The sequence below is a fragment of the Cnephaeus nilssonii genome (assembly GCF_951640355.1).
Source record: "Cnephaeus nilssonii genome assembly, chromosome: 2".
Lineage (NCBI taxonomy): Eukaryota > Metazoa > Chordata > Mammalia > Chiroptera > Vespertilionidae > Cnephaeus > Cnephaeus nilssonii.
Window position 1 is genome coordinate 5,639,189 of NC_137073.1, and position 20,971 is coordinate 5,660,159.

General features: G+C 55.8%; 1 protein-coding gene across 1 annotated transcript in view; it reads left to right on the forward strand.

Moving 5' to 3' along the window:
- Positions 1 to 18,430, forward strand: part of OTOA (otoancorin) — a gene marked incomplete at both ends in the record, with an annotated part of 56,711 nt that extends 38,281 nt beyond the window's left edge. Inside the window, 7 exons of the mRNA XM_079789141.1 lie at positions 1,388 to 1,575; positions 3,561 to 3,716; positions 10,560 to 10,702; positions 10,894 to 11,030; positions 11,610 to 11,707; positions 15,917 to 16,112; positions 18,360 to 18,430. Coding sequence (XP_079645267.1) covers positions 1,388 to 1,575; positions 3,561 to 3,716; positions 10,560 to 10,702; positions 10,894 to 11,030; positions 11,610 to 11,707; positions 15,917 to 16,112; positions 18,360 to 18,430 — 989 coding nt within the window. The remainder of the gene's footprint in view (positions 1 to 1,387; positions 1,576 to 3,560; positions 3,717 to 10,559; positions 10,703 to 10,893; positions 11,031 to 11,609; positions 11,708 to 15,916; positions 16,113 to 18,359) is intronic.
- Between the last annotated feature and the right edge of the window lie 2,541 nt (positions 18,431 to 20,971).

Consider the following 20,971-nt stretch of genomic DNA (forward strand, 5'->3'; position numbering starts at 1 on the left):
GCTGTCTCACGCTCCTGGCCCTGTGGGCTGGGCACTGTGATCTCCCCCATTTTCTCAGCCAAGGAACTGGAGGGCCAGAGAGACGAAGAGACGTGGCCACAGTCTCAGCGTTAGTAAGTGGCAGCTCTTGGGTGTCCCCCCAATACGGGGAGTTCACCCCTGGCCTCAGAGCCCCGCGGCCAGAGGGCAGGTGGCCGCACTCCTCGTCTGTGCACACGGAGGACACACGCCCAGTGCGGGGCCTGAGCTGTCAGCACGCTGCTGGGCCAGTCACCGCTGTGCTGACAGCAGCTGACGGCCTGGCAGGAGTGCTGCGTGGCTTCATTTCAGCTAACCTGTGTGCGTGCCGATTCATTCCACAGATACACGCTGGCGCCGGCCCTGAGCCCGGGACGCAGCGGCGGGACGGCTCCGGGTCCGCACTGCCCCCCTGGCCTGCTTTCCCTGGTGGGGGGGGGGGCATCTAGGAGGGATGGGTCTTCTGTCCCCTCCGAGTGGGTTATGATACGATGTGTGAGGGCCTCGCACCGTGCCCGTGACCTGGTCTAGTCTCACTCTTGACTGGAATCCAGCGAATTTGCGTTGAAGACGCCGTGAGGCGGGAGTGGCACAGGCTTGGGAAGTGCTGGGCGGGGCTGGTGCTGGCGGCTTGTCAGCATCAGCGTCCAGGGTTGCTTCTAAGACAAGGAGCCTGGGTGTTCACCCCGGTTGGCAGCTCTGGGCCACAGAGGCGATCTCTCCTCCGTGCGGGGGATGGGGCTGGTTCACGAGGTGAGCTCCAGCGGCTCAGAGTGAGCTGGGTGGTTTCTGCTGCAACAAAAGCAGCAGCCACTGCTCCTGCCTGGGAGGGAAGGCCCGCCCCGCCATGACTTTACGGAGGGCCAGTCACCCCCTCCCACTCTTAGGAGAGGTCCTTTCTCATAATCCGGAAACCCTCAACTCTGGGTTTCAAACTCAAATGGATAAAAAGCGTGTGAGAGTGCTCACTGCCTCCCTGACACCACGTGCTTCCTGGGTGACACCATGTGGTCCTCACAGAATCCGACCAGGGGACCCCCTCATTGTCCAGGCGAGGACGCGCGGACGGCGGGTCAGAGAGCTTTGGATTTGAATTTGCAGCCAGGATCTTCACCAGCAGCTCCTGCTGCCCTCAGGCAGTTTGCAGTCTAGCTGTGAGGTCGCAAAACTCCTACTGGGTGCAGGTGGCTGAGCGAAGCATTGGCGTGCTCACGATGTGGCTACCAGGGGGTAGCAAGAAGTGGCAGACGTGGGGCTCGAGCTGTCCCGGGTCCCCTGTCAGTGCTCCATCTCCGGCCTCCGGGGGGGAAGCCGACACGGAAACACGTCCTGAGCTGCTCTCCCCCTGCCTCCCCGCGCCCCCGTCCAGGTTGCCATGGAGTTGAGGCTCCCTCTTCCGACGACATCTTCAGGTTGGCCGAAGCCAACGCCTGCTGGGCCCCCCGGGACCTGCGCTGCCTGGGGGAGGCCACGTTCCTCAGGAGCGTGGAGCGCCTGGGCGCCGTTGGGGGCTTCCTCCCGCCTCAGCTGACCGCCCTGAAGGAGAAGGCAATTCAGGTAAAGTCCACCAGGGAGGGCTGTTTAACAGGAAAACCCGCACCACGGCAGCCCGGCTGCCCCGGAGTGCCGAGCCCGCAGGGAGCGTTCACAGGTTTTCCTGTTGCACTTTCACTGCGTGAAGGATCCAGGCCTCCCCTCTGCACCTCCGTTTCCTCCCTAGGCTGCACAAAGACCGTCCAATGGGCGCTCCATGAACCCTATGAGTGGGTGAACCCCATGAGTGGGTGAACCCCATGAGTGGGTGAACCCCATGAGTGGGTGAACCCCATGAGTGGGTGAACCCCATTCTGTGGGTATATCTCATTCTGTGGGTGAATCTCATTCTGTGGGTGAATCCCATTCTGTGGGTGAACTCCATCCTGTAGCTGAACCCCATCTACTGGTGAACCCATCCTGTGAGTGAACCCATCTGCAGATGAACCCCATCTGTGGGTGAACCCATCCTGTGGATGATCCCCATCTGCAGTGAATCCTTCCTGCGGGTGAACCCCATCTATGGGTGAACCCCATATATGGGTGAACCTATCTTGTAGGTGAACCCCATCTGTATAAACCCCATCCATGGGTGAACCCAATCCATGGGTGAACCCATCCTGAGGGTGAACCCCATCTGTGTAAACCCCATCTGGGGGTGAACACCATCTGTGGGTGAACCCCATCCATGGGTTAACCCCATTTGTGGGTAAACCCATCCTGAGGGTGAACCCCATCTGGGGGTGGTTTGGGCCTAGACAGGATGGTTTCTAGGACGTGCTCTTTTTCTTCCTCCCTCAAGAACCCCAGCTGAAGAGAACCAGAAGTTTGCCATGTTTATTGTTTCAGCTGTAAGGAGAGTTGTAGAATATATAATTACTAGAGGCCCGGTGCACGACATTCATGCACTGGGGAGGGGGTCCCTCAGCCTGGCCTGCGCCCTCTCGCAGTCTGGGAGCCCTCAGGGGATGTCTGACGGACAGCTTAGGCCTGCTCCCCGTGGGGAATGGACCTAAGCCATCAGCCGGACATCCTTAATGCTGTGGGGGAGGCGGGAGAGGCTCCCGGCACTGCTGCTGTGCTCACCAGCAGTGAGCCTGGCTTGTGCCTGAGTGGTGCTCCCCCTGTGGGAGCGCACTGACCACCAGGGGGCAGCTCCTGCATTGAGCGCCTGCCCCCGGTGGTCAGTGTGTGTCATAGCGACTGGTCGTTCCACCGTTCAGTCTATTTGCATATTAGCCTTTTATTTTATAGGACTAGTAGCCCATCGCGCGATATTGTGTGCAGTAGGCCACCCGCCACTTCCGCGGGAGCCAGGAGGGACCCGTGCCGGTTCCGCGGGAGGAGCGCCCGCCATCTCCTCTCCGGGCCTGCGCTTGGCCGTGGAAGCTGCGGGCTGGCCCCCGTCCCTGTCCGTGTCCGCTCTGGCTCCGGGGGGCCGGCCCCAGCCAGGCGCGGTGATGAAGCAAGCATTCTGCCAGGCCGCTCACACTGCCCGCTCTCAGCGGCCGCCCCTCCCCCCGGGACTGGGGCACTCCGGCGGTGCTGAGAGGACTGGGCGCCGACATCTTTGTGACAGAGTGATGGTTAATTTGCATATTACCCTTTTATTAGATAGGAGAGCCAATTTTCCCGTTAAGAAGCCTGTACCAATTTATATTCTCACCATCAACAAATGAGGGTATCCTTTACCCCGTATCTTTCCAGCACCAATAAATGCTCATTCTTTTTACTCCTTATCAGTATCCTCAGCCAACACGGTGTTCTTTGATTGTTGTGGGTGAACCCATGACTTTAAAAAGTGATGGCTGAGAGGGAATTTCCCCCCATGTGTTTATTTATTCTTTTAGGAATTTTCTGTCCATATCTTTTGCCTATTTTTAAAACAAATACAATCATCTTTTTCTTAATGATTCACAAAAAGTTTATATATGAAAGAGGTTTACCCTGTGTCTGTTTCAAATACTGTCAGTGAAGCTCAGTCTCAGCTGGCCTCCTTCCCTCTGAAGGTCTGGGACACGCCTTCTTCCTGGCGAGAACACCACATCGTCTCCCTGGGCCGCATTGCTCTGGTTCTGAACGAGAGCGAGCTGGAGCAGCTGGACCTCAGCTCCATCGACACCGTGGCTTCCCTGAGCCAGCAGTCAGGGTGGACCCCAGGACAGGTAGGTGGATGTTGCTGCCCAGGACGGTGCCCAACAAACTCAGCCACCCCGTCCAGGGCTGGCTCTTTTAAACACTCCATCATCACTGTCATTTTGAATCTGTTTTTATTGAGTAGTTTTTCTCCTAATTATGAGCCATGTTTTCTTATGTGCAAGTGTAATAGTTTTGGCTGGCTGGTGGGCACTGTGAATTTTATATTTTGAGTGCTTGATTTAGTTATACTCCTTTGAAGAGTATTGGGCTTTGTGCTGGCATACCTTGCAATTACCTGCAGATCAGTTTGATTTGGGGGCCTTCCTTTTGAAGTTGATTAGGGTGAGTGTGGAGTGACCGTCAATCTGCGCTTAGTTTATCCCCACGACTGAGACGTGGTTCTGAGAAGAGAGCCTCACACTGCTCTGTGTATTGCAAGACCTCTCTCGTCAGGCGGGTGGGATGCGGACTCTCTCCAGCTCCATACGAGCCCTGAGAATTGTCCAGCCCCTGCTTTCTGATGCCTTGGCCTGACACTTATGTGGAGTTTTGCTTCCTGCCTGCAGGTCAGTGCTCAGCTGACTTGAGAAGGCCTCCCGCAGACCTCTGGGGTGAGCTGTCTGGGCAGGGCTTTCCTCGCCAGCACTTCCTCGCCAATTACAGGTGCCCTGACCTCTCCAAACGTGAACCTCTGTGTCCTCAACTAAGCTGGACCACTGGGCGTGTTTGGGTTCCCTTCCCTGCTCCATGGCCTGGCAGCGGCCGCTGGACAGTGAACAAAGGCAGTTTTAGGGGCCACCTTACTTGCTCTGCTTTCTCAGGATTATAGTCCTGTGCTGCTTGATGTCCAACATCTGAAGACAGTCCTTTTACATAATTTGTTCAGCTCTCTTGTTGTTTTTTGTTGGAGGGCAAGTCCTGTGTCGGTTAATCCTTCATGTGCTAAAGAAGTTCTCTCCAGAATTTGTTTCAATTGGGAGGGAGTTAATTTACTGTATTGCTAGTGAGGGGGTCTCAGCCGCTCTGTGTTATCTCATTTTCAGGATCATCTTTAGCACTGGACTTACAAATTATCTAATTAACAACCCACAAAAACTACCCTTCCTCATCAGTCTTTGAAAAAGTCCTAGCATTGCCCTGGCCGGTTTGGCTCAGTGGATAGAGTGTCAGCCCGGGGACTGAAGGGTCCTGGGTTTGATTCCAGTCAAGGGCACATGCCTTGATATTTGCATATCAAGCTAATATGCAAATTGGCTTGATCCCCAGTGGGAGGTGTGCAGGAGGCAGTTGATCAATGATTGTCTCTCATCCTTGATGTTTCTATATGTTTCCCTCTTTCTTCTTCTCTGAAATCAATAAAAAAATCTCTCTATATAAAAGGCTAAGTGTCCATCCTACAGGTAGCTGTGATACACAGTGACCACCAGGGGGCAGACACTCAATGCAGGAGCTGCCATGACACATATTGGACATTTAAAAATAAATGGCACAATGGACCTGGCACCGGCAAACCAACATTCAGCTTCCCCCAAGTGAGACACAGGCCCCGCCACCACCCTGGAGTGACACCTCTCCAAATCGCAGCCAACGCTGCCAAGACCCCATGGCACAAAATGCAGCCCACAGCCCAGCCCAGCCCAGCCTGGAAACAGTTGCTGTGGGCGCCTGGTAATGACATCATGTAGCAATGCTCAGCTTCCTCTCCCTAGTGACTAGCCTCCTTGCAGGTTCTTCAGCCCAGGAACACAACTTGCTTTATAGCCAGGTGCAAACATTTTACAATTTAACCAAATGTCTGTGAAGCGTTTTCCCATGCCTCATCTCATTTGATCCTCACAGAGGTCCTGGAGTAGGTAGATAGGAGACTCGGTAGAATCCTATTTTCTTTTCATTAGCCAGAAAACAGAGATTTAGAAAGCTTAGAAACCTGACCTGACTGAAAAGAAGAAGAAATGGAGGACCTTGAAAATGACTTCAGGCTTTCTCACTGCGCAGAATATAGTCAAACACTGCTACAGTTAAATATTTTACCTTTTGTTCTCTTTGCATGATCTACAATAATAATCTGCTTCCTGTTGATATTTACTGCTGTGTTGCTGACCTGAAAGAGAAGTTGGGGTGCTTCACTGGGTTGGAAAAAGTTTAGCTAAATCAGAAAGCAGGTCTAATTAAGCAAGTTTATCTATATTATAAAAGGCTAAGTTGACTCACACATGAGCGATACATATAAAGCTCTCACTGGTGCCAATCACATGTGTGTGTTTCGATCTGTCATTGTTGATAGTGAATTTGGTTGACACTTCTATTATAGAGAAAGGGCGAATAGTGATATTAAAATATTTCTTCTAATTAATTTCCTTTCAATGTGCACAAATCTGTGCACCAGGACACTAGTCCTATATAATTTAAGGGTAATATGCAAATTGTCTCCTCGACTGGGAGTTTGATTGGAGTTTGATCAGGAGGTGGAGCAGGCCTGCCAACTGCCTGTGGCCCCTCCCCCTGGCCGGCTGGGCCTGATCGGGCCCTATCAGGGCGGGCCGGCTGAACCCCACCTGTGCATGAATTCGTGCACCGGGCCTCTGGTATATATAAAAAGAAAAAGTCCCAGCATTGACTCACTCATGTGACTGCCTCTCCTGATAGCCACTGTGGTCGGGGGTAGAGTATGCTGGCTGGTCAGGAGTGGCTCCATCTCACCATGTCCATATGAACTGAGAGTGGGGTGGGTGTATGGTAGGCTTCATACAGATCCCCAAAGGTGTCTGGGTCCTGATCCCTAGAACCCGTGTGGCAAAGGGCTTTGCAGAGGTGATTAATTTAAGGACCTCGAGATGGGGAGTTATCCTGGATCGTCCAGTGAGCCCAGTGTGATCATACGTGTTCTCCTAAAAGGAGGCCGGAGGGCCACAGACAGGCGCGTGAGGATGGGCGTGGAGGACAGAGACCTGAGGTGTGCTGCTGCTGGCTGCAGGATGGGCTGAGTCAGGGGTGTAGACAACCCCTGGAAGCCAGAGGCAAGGGGAGGACTTCTCTCCCCTTGCTCCAGGAAGAAACGCCCTCCGACCCACTTTAGGACTTAGGACCTCAGGGACTGTGACAGAATATGTGTGTGTGTTAACCCACTACATTTGTGGTAAGTAGTTAGAGCAGCAAGGGGGAATAAATACTGAGCGGTTTGTCGAAGGCATGGTGCCAACAAAGAGAGAATGGATGCAGGGCAGGCAACCAAGGCGTGTCCCCCACCCTCAGGGCCACGTGCCATGCAAGGCCGAGTGGCACCACTCAAATAGGACACGTGTGAATTGTGTCCTCTGGAGCCGGGTGACGTGGAGGTCCTGGCCACGAGGGCTACATGAGCTAATACCTGTGAAACACTTCGAACAACGCCTGGCACATAGCGCTCAATCAAAATCAGGTGTTTTCACTGTCGGCGTCAGCATCTTCATCGTCGTCACCATTACCCTTTCTCTCTCTGGCAGTTGAATAGTCTCCGCATTTGCAAGATGAGAAGGTTAGACACAGCAGTCAGGTTCCTTCCCTCTGACATTCCGTAGTTCCGGGGTCCTGCGGCTCTCAAACTGGTTTTGACTGGTTTGAGAAGTGCCACGCCACATGTTGATATTAAAACCTTTCTAGTCACAGTCTGGGAGAAAGCAGAAAAACATGCCCAACTTGGAAGCTAGAGTATCTCTTTCCTTTTGCAGCAATTTTAGTTTCCACGGGCCGCAGTGAGATTTGTCAATATGTTTGAAGAAAATGTGCAAACCTAGTATTTGCTTGTATCATTTGTGCTCAGTCCCTCACCATTAGCTGTCAATCAAACCCTTAAGTGCATGTCCTCGATTAATAGACCTGGCGGAACTACATTAACAGCGAGTTCAGCTTAAAACCAGCAGCAGGAGAAATAACCTCTTCTAGAAGCTGGCAAATGAGCAGAGCTCAGAGCTTACAGAGCTTCATTTTCCAGTGCTTATTATTGCCTAAAAGTATTAGTATTAATCGTGGTGGGATCATTACAGATACACTGGTCCCGTCATTCAGGTAACTGTTTCAGCTCAGCACCGGGCAGGCTGAGCATGCATTTTCCAGCTCCCAGTGGCAAGGGCAATTTAATACCACATCTTCAAGTCATTTATTTAAATTGTATTTTTGCACTTTCATTTTAAAATGGGCATGCCTGATAGTTGGGCCAACTAGAGAAACCTGGTTGTGAAGGCTCATAAAAAGAGTTTATCTCTAAAAGAGTTTATCTCTTCCTTTTCTCCGACCCGGCGTCTTCGAGAGGGCAGGCTCTGGGGTCCACCTGCGAGTCTTATCCCAGGACTATTATTTGCTAGCTGTGTTACCTGGGCTTAGTTACCCAATCTCTCTGCGCCTCAGTTTCCTCATCTGTGAAATAGGGATAATATTCATGCTTACTTCATGGGGCGGTTGTGATGATTAGGGAGGTAGGGTATGTGACGTGCTGGCACACAGTAGCATTCAGTATTATCAGCTATTATTTTGGGGGCATATAATGCCGGGCAAACACACTGAAGTGTGGGTGTGGTGTCACTGAAGTTCCCCATGGAACTGTGAGCTTGGTGATCATGGAGGGCAACTTCCTGCGGAAACATGGGAAATCTCCCAGAAGCCAATCCACCACGTGGAGGCAGCATCGGACGCCATTTCCCAGGAGCACACGTTGCCCACAACTTCTGTAGCTCACCGTTCAGCTGTCCTTCACTCTCATTCTCCGCTGTGCTGGGTGCTGGGGATACAATAGTGAACTGGCTGGATAAGGTATGTATCTGTATTGGTTCTACTTGGTGTTACAGACAAAAAAAGTGAGCAATTAAGGTGGAAAATTGAAAAAATTGTGATAAGTGAGAAGCATCAAATGGACAAAGGCTCATAGAAATAGCAAGGAGGGAGGCTACTTGAGATGGGGGTCCAGGCAGTCTTCTCTGAAGAGGTAGCATTTAAAGCAGGCGTCCTCAAACTACGGCCCGCGGGCCACATGCAGGTGTTTTTGCCGTTTTGTTTTTTTACTTCAAAATAAGATATGTGCAGTGTGCATAGGAATTTGTTCATAGTTTTTTTTAAACTATAGTCCGGCCCTCCAACGGACTGAGGGACAGTGAACTGGCCCCCTGTTTAAAAAGTTTGAGGACCCCGCCCCTGATTTAAACAGACCAGAGAAATGGGAAAGCAACAGCCACATGAAAACTGGAATTCCATTGCTACAAGTCACTTTTTTTTTTTTTTAACATCCCAATCATTGCCCAAACTTTCAGCGCTGTCTGGTTCTCCTGGTGTGAGGGGGTGCACTGATGCTGGAGGAACACGGAAGTTCACGGTGTCCCTCTGATCCTCACGCCCATTCAGGAGGCGCTTGTCCTTGGCTGTGTCCTCCCCACTTTGCCGTGTGAGCTCTTGTCCTCTTGTATCTGTGCACCTGCCCCACGTGCACGGTGGGCCCCACCCTTTCTTGTGCAGCTCTTCTCCAGTAGATCGGCGCGGATCCTTCTTCAGGGCCAGCGTAGGCAGATCAAATACATATCAGGGCTCATTTCGTTACAAGTGGCAGAAAACCCAACTCAAAGTGGCTTGAGCAAGAAAAGGAATTTATTGATTCCCATAACTGAAAAGTTCAAGTGTAGAGTTCAGGTATGGCTGGATTCAGGGACTTCCACACTATTATTAGGATTCTGTCTCCCACCATTTAAAAAAATATTTTTATTGATTTCAGAGAGGAAGGGGGAGGGAAAGATAGACAGAAACATTAATGATGAGAGAAGAACCATTCATTGGCTGTCTTCTGCACGCCCCACACTGGGGACTGAGCCCACAACCCGGGCATGTGCCGTGACCTGAAATCGAACCATGACCTCCTGGCTCATAGGTCGATGCTCAACCACTGAACCATGCCAGCCGGGCTTCCACCATTTTTGACCCAGATTCCCTTTTGGTTGGCTTCATTAGAGGCAGGCTCTTTCCGTGTGATGAGTTCTAGTAGATTCAGGAGTTTCTCCTTCCCAGGTCCAGTCCAGAGTAAAGAAAGCTTTCCTCTCCTAATTATGCCAGCTAAAGTCCTGGTAGGTTTTGACTGGATCAATGTCCAATCTAGAACCAATCACTGCAGTCCAGCTAAGAGATGACTTAACTGGTCAGGAGCAGGCCCTGGAATCACCCTGGAACTCAGAATGCCCTCCGGAATGGTCATAAATAGTGGATGGCCATCATGTAGAATTTCAGGGACCCTACACATCAGCCCCCTTACATGAAAGTTCATTGAAGAGATCCTGTGTTTTTCAACACCTCGCTTCTTATGCTGCTCTCTGGAACGGAAGGACGAAGGCAACTTATGTAGGACCTTAGAGAAAGAAAAATTCATTCTGGCTCAGATAGTCAGGGAAGACTCCAAGGAGAAGGTGATATTGGACTTGAACCCCCCCAAATAAAAGGATGGTTGAATTTTAATAGTGGGAATGAGGAATGGCATTTCAGATGGAAGGACTGATTTGAGCACAGGCACAAGGCAGACGAGTGTAAGGTTTTGTCAGAAAGCAGTGGGAACAGATATTGGAAAAGTGTGGATCCTGGTGCAGGAGAACTTCAATGTCCAAGCTTCCTGAAGATTATGAGCGACTGAAGCAAAGCCAGGAGGCAGTTCCTTTAATGCTGGTGGGGGCTGCAAGCACTTCACTGCCTGCAGACGCCTCCGTAGACCAGAGCAGACGCGGAGGCCAGCTGGTGCCATGGTCTGGAATGGGCACTGGGTCTAGGAGTGGGTGGGGGGTCCATCAGGAGGCTGCTGAGTTACCCCCTCAGGCCTCTTGGCCATCCCTGGGCGCTTCATCTCCCAGCCCTCGTCATTTTTGTAGGCTAGATCCATCCTGTGCGGCTTCCTGGAGGACTCAGGCTATCGCATCCAGGATCTGAAGAGCTTCCACTTAGTAGGACTCGGCACAACTCTGTGTGCCATGAACGTCACCGAAATCTCACTTATAAAGATCTCAGAATTCAGGTAACCAGACGATAGTGTGCAGCATGGCCAAGGATGGGGCCGTTCCTTCAGCGAGATCCTCCGCTTCTGGTGCTTGGTCACCCTCTGGCACAAATGGGGTGGGTTAGCTGGGTCCTTTCTGGTGCTGAGCTGACCCCTTTTCTGGCTGGAGAGTCTCCCAAGCTCACGCTATGTCCCTCCCTCTTAACCAGGGTGGTGGTGGCCAGAATCGGGACCCTGCTCTGCAGCACCCCTGTCTTGGCTGAGTTCAAGAGGAAGGCAGAAGTGGTGTTCGGGGATCCCACCAAGTGGTCCAGCTCTGTCTTGCAGGAACTCGGAACTATTGCCGGTAAGCGTCACCTTGACCGTGCCCTTCTCTTTTTCTGACCTTAGACCTGGGGACAGGAAAAGACCTTAGACCGGGCTTGTGCAGCGACATCTGTACAGTTCCGGTAAAACCTGGACTCAGCACAGGAAGTTGCAGAGGGCGAGGCCGCAAGCCTGCCCTTTGAGCAAGCTCTCTCGGCGGTTGTGTGCACCCAGAAGTGGTTTAGGGTGTGATGGAATTGACTGCTAAATAGGTTTACACTGGACCTCAAAATGCACCTTCTGAGTGTACGTGTCATCCGAGGAGACCCGTCGGGGCTAACGCGACCCACGCTGTTTTCCTGAGTGGATTAGGATGCAGCTCCCAGGGGCCTTCAGGGCCTTCGTAGGAGGGCCGCGCACCTCCAACGCGCAGACCCGTGCGCGACCCACGCTGTTTTCCTGAGTGGATTAGGATGCAGCTCCCAGGGGCCTTCAGGGCCTTCTGTAGGAGGGACGCGCACCTCCAACGCGCAGACCCGTGCCTTCCGCCGCGTCATTCATAAAACAAGTTGCGTTCCGCTGTCTTGAAGCAAATCCTGTGGTTCCTTTTTCTCCGCAGCCGGATTAACGAAGGAAGAGCTCCGGGCGCTTGACCAGGATTTGATGCCGTATTTCCAACCATCAGCAATCAGATGCCTTCCTGCAGAGATATTCAGAGTAGGTCCTCGCTTCTTAAGGGAGTTGGAGCTTGACCCCATTTCATGTCACACCAGGGAGCAGGGGCGGGCCCTGCGTCCCGCGGGCACCACTGGCTTCTGCTCAGGGGCCACCGACGGACGTGTCATAAGATAACTTCAGTATTTTTAAAAGAGTTTTTTCTTAAACGTTTAACTTACGTTTTAATTGTATTTAGTTATTTATTTTAAAATATTTTGCATTGCTTTCAGAGAGGAAGGGAGAGAGAGAGAGATAGAAACATCAGTGATGAGAGAGAATCATGGATTGGCTGCCTCCTGCATGCCCCACACTGGGGATGGAGCCCGCAACCCGGGCATGTGCCCCAACCGGGAACCGAACCGTGACCTCCTGGTTTATAGGTCGATGCCCAGCCACTGAGCGACACTGGCCAAGCTAGTTTTTTTTTTTTTAAAAGTTGCATTCTCTTCGTAGCAAATGGCACTGACTTTCTGTTTATAATGACACTAGAGGCCCAGTGCACGAAATTCGTGCACGGGTGTGTGTGTCCCTCAGGCCAGCCTGCACCCTCTCCAATCTGGGACCCCTCGAAGGATGTCCGACTGCCTGTTTAGGCCTGATCCTGGTAGTTGGACATCCCTCTCACAATCCAAGACTGCTGGCTCCCAACTGCTCGCCTGACTGCTTTCCTGATTGCTCTTAACTGCTTCTGCCTGCCAGCCTGATCACCCCCTAACCACTCCCCTGCCAGCCTGCTTGATGCCTAACTGCTCCCCTGCCAGCTTGTTTGCCTGAAACTGCCCTCCCCTGAAGGCCTGGTCACCCCTAACTGCCCTCCTCTGCAGGCCTGGTCACCCCTAACTGCCCTCCCCTGCAGGCCTGGTCCCCCCCAACTGCTCTCCTCTGCAGGCCTGGGTCCCCCACAACTGCCCTTCCCTGCAGGCCCGGTCACCTCCAACTTCCTCTGCCGGCCTGGTCACCCCTAACTGGCCCCCCCTGCAGGCCTGGGTCTCCCCCAAGTGGCCCTCCTGAAGGCCTGGGTCCCTCCCCCAACTGTCCTCCCCTGCAGGCTTGGTCCCCCCTAACTGCCCTCCCCTGCTGGCCTGGTCCCCCAACTGCCCCCCCCTGCAGGCCTGGGTCTCCCACAACTGCCCTCCCCTGCTAGCCTGATCTCCCACAACTGCCCTAACCTGTAGGCCATCTTATGGTGGCCATCTTGTGTCCACATGGGGGCAGCCATCTTTGACCACATGGGGGTGGACATCTTGTGTGTTGGAGTGATGGTCAATTTGCATATTACTCTTTTATTAGATAGGATGACAGGTCCATATTCCCTTATCCCCAACCCTTGGGGACAGGTGTATTTTAGAATTCAGAATTTTCTAGATTTTAGAAAGATCACCTCGTGACTGTACAGTATGTAACTTCACAGCCCAGCAGTATCTGGGGAGGCACCAATAAGCACACACATTGCTATTTCTGCGAGGAAACTGATATTTCTGGCCAGTCACACTCATTGAGAGAGAGACTCTAAATGGCTTCACGTCAGTTCAGGTCAGGCTCAGCTGGCAAACAAGTTTGTCTTAAATTTTAGAAAAAACTTTTCATTTGCAGACTTTTTTGGACTTGAGTTGGAGATGGGGGATTGTGGTCCTGGGTAATATTTCCTTTAAAAATACATTTCAGTAAACACATCAAATTGATTTAAAGAAACGTGTTAGAAAAGCCGCAGCAGGACAGGCGACAGCCTCCCATGGAGAATCGGGGAGGGAGGAGTCAGACCGCCGAAGCCGGGAAGCGGGGTGCAGGCACAGGCCTGCTTCCCGCCCAGGACAGCCTGCTCTGGTGGGGCCGCCGGGCCGGGGGTTCTTCCTGCTGGGGGAGGGGGAACACACTCCGCCCCCTCCACTCGATCAGGCACAGGAAGGAGCGTAGACAACTCCCATGAGGCCTCCTCATTGGTTCGTTTCAAGACACGCAGCACCTGGACCACCCCAACGCAGGGCCAGCTCTCAGCAGGCAGGCTCCTGGCTGCTTGGGGAACAGTCCCAGGCGCAGTGGGCGCGGGTCTGCCCGGGACAGGCGCTGAGCACTGGCTCACGGGCTTGTACGGAGCGCGGCCTGTGGCTGCTGCCTGGCTCTGGCGTTAACTCCCGAAATCCCTGCTGAGCCCCTGGGCATGCCCGGGGAGGGGGAGCAGTGTGCAGGGCCTGGAAGAGACCCTCGGGGTGCAGGGACCTGGGGAGGCTGCTGGGCTCTGGCACAGCAGGGCAGGGCGATGGCGGTGCGGGCTCCTGTCACTGGAATCTCTGAGAGGGACGTGTCCCAGCCGCTTTGGATCTGTTTTGTGAGACACAGCGCAGCGGCCCGAGGTTCAGCCCGGCCTCTGGGTGGCGAGTCAGCAACATTAGAAAAACGGCTAATGCTTGTGGTCCAGGCTGTCCCTGGAAGATGGAGGGGAGCCGAGCAGCCGTGTGTGTGTGTGTGTGTGAGAGAGCGTGTGTGTGCGCGCGCGTGTGTGAGCGTGTGTGTGTGTGAGCGTGTGTGTGTGAGCGTGTATGTGTGAGCGTGTGTGTGAGCGTGTGTGTGTGTGAGCGCGTGTGTGTGAGCGTGTGTGTGAGCGTGTGTGTGTGTGAGCGTGTGTGAGCGTGTGTGTGTGTGTGTGAGCGTGTGTGTGTGAGCGTGTATGTGTGAGCGTGTGTGTGCGCGCGCGTGTGTGAGCGTGTGTGTGTGTGAGCGTGTGTGTGTGAGCGTGTATGTGTGAGCGTGTGTGTGAGCGTGTGTGTGTGTGAGCGTGTGTGTGTGAGCGTGTGTGTGAGCGTGTGTGTGTGAGCGTGTGTGTGAGCGTGTGTGTGTGAGCGTGTGTGTGTGAGCGTGTGTGTGAGCGTGTGTGTGTGAGCGTGTGTGTGTGAGCGTGTGTGTGAGCGTGTGTGTGTGTGTGAGCGTGTGTGTGAGCGTGTGTGTGTGTGTGAGCGTGTGTGTGTGAGCGTGTGTGTGAGCGTGTGTGTGTGAGCGTGTGTGTGAGCGTGTGTGTGAGCGTGTGTGTGAGCGTGTGTGTGTGTGTGTGTGAGCGTGTGTGTGCGCGTGTGTGAGCGTGTGTGTGTATGTGTGTGTGTGAGTGTGTGTAGAGAGAGAGAGGAGGCGATGCCCCAGGCAGGACAGGCGAGAGGAGGGTGGAGGGGGGAAGCGGGTGGAGGGTGGAGGAGGAGGTAGGGGTGAGGAGGGGGGAGAAGGGGGGAGGGGGGAGGTCCGGCAGCGGGAGGGCGCGGTGGCGGACCCGGCAGCACCCACCCTGGATCCCGGAGTGAAGTGGGCGGGGGGGGGGGGGGGAAAGAGGGGAGGAGGGGGGAGGGGGAAGGAGGGAAGAGGGGGGAGGGGGAGGAGGGGGAAGGGGAGAGGCCCGGCGGCGGGAGGGCGCGGTGGCGGACCCGGCGGCACCCACCCTGGATCCCGGAGTGAAGTGGGGGGGAGCGGCAGGAGCTGGAGCTGTGTCCTGAGTGGGGCAGGGAGGGCTGACCGAGTCCAGGGACGCACCTCCCGGACGGGAAAGGGGGAGGGGAGGAGGGGAAGCATGAGCCCCTCCTGGGACCTTCGGGCCTTGGAAAACCCCGCACACCCGCGGGAACCGGCGCTCCTCCGAGCTGAAGCCGCTTCAGAAGGCGTGTTCGGGTCGTGGGAGACCCCGTGCGCGCAGAATCCCCCACGTGCGGTGCCCACGCAGACACCCCTGGGAGACCCTGCACCGTCCTCCCCCCACCCCGCCCCCGGTGCCTGGTGGAACCGCGCAGAGAGGAGCCTCCCGCCACCACAGCCGGTCCACTCCGGGAGGTTCTGTGATCAGAGTCCCGGCTGCGCGGCCGCGCGCGGGCTCGGACCCTGGGCCGCCTCGCTGCACGGAGCACAGGCCAGGCTCACCCCGCAGCCCCCCCAGCCTGTGACTGCAGGGGGTCTCCCCTGAGCTCAGCTGCCGTTAGGCCTCCCCGGCACCTGAACCTCCGCGCTCAGGTGGCAGCGTCAGCCGCTGGGGCCAGCAAGCCAGGCTGGGATTCCACAACGTGGCAGTTATGTCTTTGGCTTCTGTTAATGTTACTGACGGTAAGTCGTTCTGGGTTTGCATTTTGGAAATTTGCTTTTAGAAAGTATTTTTTCGGTAGCGAAAGTGTCTGATGTTAAGGAGAAACTGTGAAGCGGGCACGACAAGGTGCCCGAGGCGCTGCCCTTCCCCCGCAGGAGCTCTCCGCCCGGCAGATCGCGGCCCTGGGCCCCGAGAACGCGGCTGCCGTGACCCCGGCCCAGCGCCGCCAGCTCCGCGCGCCGCAGCTGCAGGGCCTCCAGCGGGCGCTAGATGGCGCCAAGACGCGCCCCTCGCTGGATGCTCCCCCGAGCGCAAGCCCCAGCCAGACCCCGTCCTCGCATTCTCCCCCAGGTGAGCGGGGCGCCCCTGCCCACCCGCACCCCTGGTCCTCGTCCGTGCCCGCTCCTGGGCCTGGGCGGGAGGGCCTAACGTGCAAGACGGGCGTCTCTGGGTCACTGGAGACTCTGCCTTCAGAGAAAAGTCCTGTCTTTACCAAACACGTGACAGTGACTCAACTCCCCACTGCACGTGGAAGTCACGGGTGCAGGGCAGCTTTTACTTATTTATTTTTAAAAATATTCTTTTATTGATTTCAGAGACGAAGGGAGAGGGAGAGATAGAAACAGCAATGATGAGAGAGAATCCTTGATGGGCTGCCTTCTGCACCCCTCCTCCTGGGGATGGAGCCTGCACCCTGGTCATGTGCCCTGACCAGGAATCAATCCCCGGACCCTTCAGTCTTCAGGCGGATGCTCTATCCACTGAGCCAAACAGGCCAGGACCAGGGCAGCTTTTAAAAGCCACCAGTGTCATGGGCCTCACCCAGAACCCACTGAATCAGAGCCGCTCACGACTAAATTCACTTCACTGGTGCCTTTGCCTCCTCCTGCCTCCCCACTGGGCAGGATTATTACTAAGTCTAACCAACACATACTGGGCACCTGCCATGTGCCGGGCTGTGGTCGGGGCTGGGAATACAGAGGTGAGCAAGGCAGGCCCAGCTGTCTGGTAAATGAACAAGATGATTTCAAAGCTGTATGAGCAGGGAAGGGAAGAAGCCGGGAGGTGGAGCTGAGCGGGGGATGGGACCTGGCTTCCTGCGGTTCCTCCTTGCCTCCCCCCTCCCCCCCTCACTCGCCCACTTTGTGATTCCTTCTGTCTTTAGTGAGCACAATCCCCGGGCTAAGATGTGGGGAGACAGTTGTGAACAAGCCGCTCCTGTCCTCCCTCCTCAGAGTGTGGGGCAGGGAGACATGGCGCCCAGGTGGCATGAGGCAGGTGCTGTGGCGGGAGCAGAGGCATGGAGGGAACACACAGGAGACGCAGCTGCCCTAGCGGGGACACCCGGGAGGGGCCATGGAAACGTCCCGAGACAGTGAGTGACGGCTCAGCCCCACCCACGGTGGGGAGACGTGTATTCAGCCGGGTGAGGGTGTCCGGGTAGAGGGAACAGCGTGAGCAAATACCCGGAGAGAAAGAGAACGTGGACTTGAGCCTTCACCCTGCCTTTCCAGCCTCCTCTCGGGCTGGCGAAGTAGGGGGCTCCCAACTTCTGCGGCCGCAGTGGCCAGAGGTGGCACTTGTAAAGAGGAGCCATGCCCTGTGACTTACTGTTATTATTTTTAAAACGTCATTAAAATACAACGTGCATACATTTAGAAATTACTTTTTAATGTTGTAGTGTTTTGTGTGTATGATACACACAATAGATAATACATGTTTCAAAAAATGTAAGGTCTGAAAAGGGATACAGTGACTCCCCCCAACCCCCAGCCTGTGGCCAGCGACCTGAGCCTGGTGCCGATTGTCACCCTGGCTGACCTCGGGGCTGTGACCGAGCTTATACGCTTTGTTCTGTGTCCTGCATTTTTCACCGGAGACAGTCCCGCGTCTGCCCGCAGGGCTGTGCAGTTGCTGGTTTTCTGGTACCATAACCTGACCGAACTAGGTCTATGCAGACGGACAGTTCACTGGGCTCTGCTTTTTGTTTTTACTGGTACAAAGGACGCAGCAGCCAGTGACCTTGTATACTTCGCGTCTGTTCAAGTTGCAGGACCAGCTCTGCGAGTGGGCCAGCCAGGGGCGGGTCTGGGCGCTGGCAATCCTGACTGATATGCCCCGTCCCTGGCCGAGCGGAGAGGCAGGGCCAGTGTGCCTGAGCCGGCAGGGGCAGGAAGCGGCCAGGGCCTTGACAAAGCCGTCCCTGCAGGTGCTCAGCCGGGCACCGTCCTAGACGCCTCTCCCTCCATCACGGCGCAGGCCTGAGCGGCTGGCCGTGGCGAACACTTCCCGTGGGCCAGGCCTCGAATCTCTTGCTTCCTAAACTTGCTTCCTGCTCGATTCTTAGAGTTCAGATTCCTGGGCCTTGCTGAACCGGAGTCTGCGGGGGTGAGGGGGCGGGGGGGGGGGCTGGGATCTGCATTTCTAACCAGCTCCGCAGTGACTCCTCTGTGAGGGCAGCTGTGTGCTGCCCGTGCACACACTCGGGAATGCCCCACCCTCCAGTGCCCGCTTTGGGCGTCATTCCCATTTAGGACAGAGGAGTGGTGTGTGCCGCCCCGGCTGGGATACCGTGTACTCCCCTGTGTTTCCTTGCAGGGGCCTCCGCCTCCTGGGCCCTTTGGCTGGGCTGCCCGCTGCTGGTCCTAGCACCCACGCTCCCGCGGTGAGCCGCCTGCTGGCACCCCTCCATGGCCCACGCCTGCCGGAGGCCTCGGCCCAGAGCCCCCCCAGGGCGGCGTGAACGAAGGTCCCGGAAGGCCACGCTGGCTTCGCGCTCGGCCCAGTCCCCGGCCCCATCCCAGCCTCTCGCCGGCCAGGCGGACAGAAGCTTTCAGGAAGAGGGGGTCGGGGGGGGGGGCTGCCATGGGCCTGAGGACCTTCCCACGGTTGCTCCCTTTCTCCAGGGAGAGGCAGACAGCAGGGCTCCTGCGATGGCCCCTCCCGCACACAGGCCCCGGGGCTCCAGGCTCCCCTGGGGGCTCCTCAGCATCGGCAGGGCGGACCGGCTTCCTGCCTGGCTGCTGGGATTCACCGGCGTTTCGGGGCATTCCATTGCTTGGGAATTAAAACCTTTAACATGATACAACATGAAATCGATTCTAAAATATGTTTTCCAGACGCCTGCGTTCCGCTGGGAGTCAGCCCAATGGACGGCTGGTTCCCCTGAGTTCTCTTCTGGCGGCTGCGGCCCCGCTGCTCCGGGCCGGGGTGGGGTGGACTGAAATGAAAGGAAACACTGCGAAGCCAGTCACAGGCCGTGGCCAGCAGGGCCGTGGCCAGCAGAGCCGTGGCCAGCAGGGCTGTGGACAGCAGGGCAGACAGCCTTTTGGGGGCTGGGAGGGGTGCTTCTCCAAGTTTCAGGCCGCTCTTGGCCTTCGGCTCAGGGAGGCAAAGCTCAGGAGGGGGCAGCATGTGCTGCGCCCCGGGCCGTGCCTTCTGGGTGACAGCCAGCCAGCCAGTGCCCTTGCCACTCCGTGGTGGCCACTCCCCTCCCCAGCACATCCCGCCCCTCCCGTTCCCTGACAGGTGGGTGGGTTTTTAAAAGGAGCGTGGCCCTAGCCAGTTTGGCTCAGTGGATAGAGCCTCGGCCTGCGGACTGAAAGGTTCCGGGTTCGGCTCTGGTCAAGGGCATGGACCTCAGTTGCAGGCTCAATCAGGCGCATGCGGGAGGCAACCAATCGATGTGTGTCTCTCTCACATAGATATTTCTTTCTCTCTCTCCCCTCCCTTACACTGTGAAAAATCCATGGAAAAATATCCTCGAGTGAGGATTAACAACAACAAAAAAGTAGCATGGGTAGACAGAGGCCCTGGTCGGGTCGCTCAATGGGTACAGCATGGTCCTGATACATCAAGGCTGCAGGTTCGATCCCCGGTTAGGGCACATACAAGAATCAACCAATGAATGTGTAAGTAAGTGAAACAACACATCTATGTTTCTCTCTCTCCCTCTAAAATAATAATAAAAAAAGAAATATGACAGAGAAAGAGAAAAAAGACAAAAAACGCTCTTCATTCTCCTCAGAGGAGCCTGGCGCTCCTGGGTCTGAGGCTCTGGCCTCACGGTGGCAGCAACACGGCCACATCGTGCTTCATGCCTCAGCGCTGGCCAGGCCCGTCGGTGAGGGCTGTGGCTCCCGGGGCCTCAGCACCGCCTCTGGCCCGAGAGGATGCCCATCTTTATCAGAGAAGACACACAGCAGCCTGGCAGGTGCTGCAGAGAGAGACCGGCGTAGGTGAGATGCCACAGGTGGTGAGGACAGGCAGAGAAGGCTGGCGTCTGGAAGGGGTGGCCCGGCAGGTGCCGTGTGGACGAGGATTGGGTTTCCTGTCGGCGGCCGGGACGGGGAAGGACCCGGTGCCTCCCCGCCAGATCATTGCTGTTGCACAGGCCACGCCGCCGGGTAGCTGGGCCGGCCCGGCGCCTGGAGAGGGACGCTGGGCGGGCCGTGTCTGTGCACGTTTGGAGCAGAAAGGCCCTCGGTCTCACCAGGATCCCTCCGTCCCCCGTCCCCTGCATTATCCTGCCGGTGGCAGCGAACAGCCCTCCTTCCAGTTAGACTTCACGCCGCCGATGGCATGTGATTGTGTCTCGCGGTCCCCTCCCGTCATGTGCTCTAATCTCTTCCTGGACCCGGGCCCGTTTTGGAGGGCCAGCCTGCCGGGCTCTGCTCCCCTCGCCCTCATCACGACCCTCCGGGGGTGCTGCTATGACCCCCCTTTCCAGGTCAGGGGACGGACAGGAACTCTTGTCGCAGGCCTGTCTCATGGTGGGAATTGAATGCTGTGTTTTTTTTTTAATTTCCCGCAGAGCAGCCTCCTTCAGCTTCTCTAATAAGTTAGATCAGAGAGAGATCCTATAAATTCCTTCACCTCTTCCTCTGGCGGGAGGCCAGCGTGCCTCACAGCACACATAATTGGTGACGGCCTCAGGCAGGAAGACAAGTCCAGCTGTGCCCGCAGCCCCGGGGGCAGGGGGCAGGGGGCAGGGGGCAGTCCTGTGCACGCGGGAGGCTGCTCCGCTCTCCTTGCAGTGTCAGCCCTGTGGGGGCATCCCGTCTCCTTCTGCACCCCCAGCTGGAGGCAGGTGCCAGGTGCCAGCGCTGGTTCTGACTGGTCAGCACTGGGCCATACTGGCTGTGCTGAATATCACCCCCCTAGGTCCTTCGGCTGAACGCCCCCTTACGCCCGCTCCAGACACCGGCCTG